General features: G+C 27.2%; 1 protein-coding gene across 1 annotated transcript in view; it reads left to right on the top strand.

The window, feature by feature from the left end:
* Positions 1-1,764, top strand: part of LOC111695811 (band 3 anion exchange protein) — a 55,735-nt gene extending 53,971 nt beyond the window's left edge. Inside the window, exon 36 of the mRNA XM_023465252.1 lies at positions 1,009-1,764. Coding sequence (XP_023321020.1) covers positions 1,009-1,090 — 82 coding nt within the window. The 3' untranslated portion in view covers positions 1,091-1,764. The remainder of the gene's footprint in view (positions 1-1,008) is intronic.
* The last annotated feature ends 278 nt before the right edge of the window (positions 1,765-2,042 follow it).

Raw genomic sequence — 2,042 nt, 5'->3', positions numbered from 1 at the left:
GGGGGGGGGGGGGGAGGGTGTCCGTGGGGAGGTGTTGTATCGAATTCTCTTTACAGACACATTTAAATGAAAAAAATCATTTATGATTTATTCTAAACCCAAGGACTTATTCATTACAATGTTACATACTTTAGAATTTAGAGTAGAAGGATATTTGCTTGATATTTATTCTTACTTTTATTTACCTTATTTTTGTGTTTGAAATAGATTTAGTACCTTCAAGGAATTCAAGGCATGTCTTAAAACCTTATTCCTTAGAGATTTTCCTTTAAAACGTAGAGTTCTCCAACTTCTGTTTTTTTTAATTCATCTAAACCATACCCTTTCTCATTACATGCATTTCCTGATCTCATTTCTAAATCTTAAAGGGTCTGTCACGTAATTTTAAGTAACCCTGTATTTAAAGGGCCAAAACATTTGCATAATGTAATCAACAATGACAAGCATTTCTGCGGACTATACGTAAGCACTCAATTTTCAGTTCAAAAAATTTTAAACAGTTTTTAAGCATACAGTCGTCAACTGGATAATTTTTAAATGTAGATGTAACTTGAGCTTATACGTTAAGAAACCCTTTCACAAATACCATTAATTTGTTCATTTTCTTTTAGAGTTTATTTTTTTTCTTATGTTATACCATTTTAGTTTTATATGTAAACAAGAATATTTATCGTATCTATTTCTTACGAGTCCTTTCACGACTAACACATTTTAGAGTTGCACAGAAAGCTTTTTAAACAGCAAAATCTGGAAGTTAATTTATAATGATAATTATACTGTAGCAAAGAAACGAAATTTGTTTAGATACAGTAAACTGGATTAATAATGTTTCCAGAAAAAATAAATCATACGTCTGCCAAGTTAGTTTTTCCTTAAGTCACAACACTTAAAGATTATTTTGCTTTCTTTGCATTTTTAAATATTCCATAACTACTTTTCAAAATTGAAAATAAATGTTAGTTTTTCGTGCTTTATGAATAGTTTTATCAATATTTGTTTTTGTTTCAGGAGTATAATGGAGATTGTGAAGATTCCTGGAGTTTTTGGAAAACTTGAAACATTTAACGGAAACTTGAAGAAACCAGAATAGTTAGTTTATAATACTTATTTAACAACATTTATAACTGATTAGATTATGATGACATTACAGATATCACACATAAAATATGAACAGAAAAACGATATTTAGACCAATCCTCGATTTTAGATTTGAAAACTGCGTCAACACCCAGTTTTCTTTATTATTTTAATGTTAATCTTATTTTAGCTGTAAATTCGTTGTTTTGGCTTTCATTTGTCTTCTAAATCTACTATTTTGTCTTCTAAATCTACTATTTTCTGGGGACCACTGTAGATATTTATTTAACACTGATACTGGGATTAGATTTAACCAATATTTGAAAATGATGTTTTTTTTTATGCATAATATGTATGCATAACACATTATTTACATAACCTTATAGTGTAGAGATAGTTACTTGATATATGTATTATCTTTTGCATATTGTTTCAGGGTTTCTTATATATTTAACAACAAAAAAATTGAAAATTATCGATTGCTTATGACTCATAAAAAAATTTTCTGATTTGGCGATTTTTCGGATCTTAAACTTTAGTAAAAATTAAAAAAATGTTGTAGCATTTGTCAAAGTTGTAAAAATCTAAACGCGGCATGAAAATCTTTGAATTTTTTCTTACTTGCAACGCCTGTCTTGCAATTGCAGATTACATGCAGCTGGTATAATATCAATTTATATAATTTGAGACATGATCTTATCATCTTATTGACCATTCTTAAAACCATCCTTTCTTCAATTTTAAAAATGTGCACAATTAGAGAAACTATTTTTTTACTTCATTTTTAATAATTCGTTTTCTGAATTATTTTTTAGAATTATTAAATATGTTGACATATTAAAATTGAACTACCCCCTCCACCTATTGCTATATGTATTGTAAATAACAATTATATTAAATTTTGTGTAAGATATATATTGTTTTATATATTCACAGATAGAACAAAACTTTTATATATTTTTAAA

The sequence above is a fragment of the Eurytemora carolleeae genome, unplaced genomic scaffold (genome assembly GCF_000591075.1).
Source record: "Eurytemora carolleeae unplaced genomic scaffold, Eaff_2.0 scaffold56, whole genome shotgun sequence".
NCBI classification, from domain to species: Eukaryota; Metazoa; Arthropoda; class Copepoda; order Calanoida; family Temoridae; genus Eurytemora; species Eurytemora carolleeae.
Note: the sequence above shows the minus strand (reverse complement) of the source record. Positions and strands in the feature narration are given on the sequence as shown.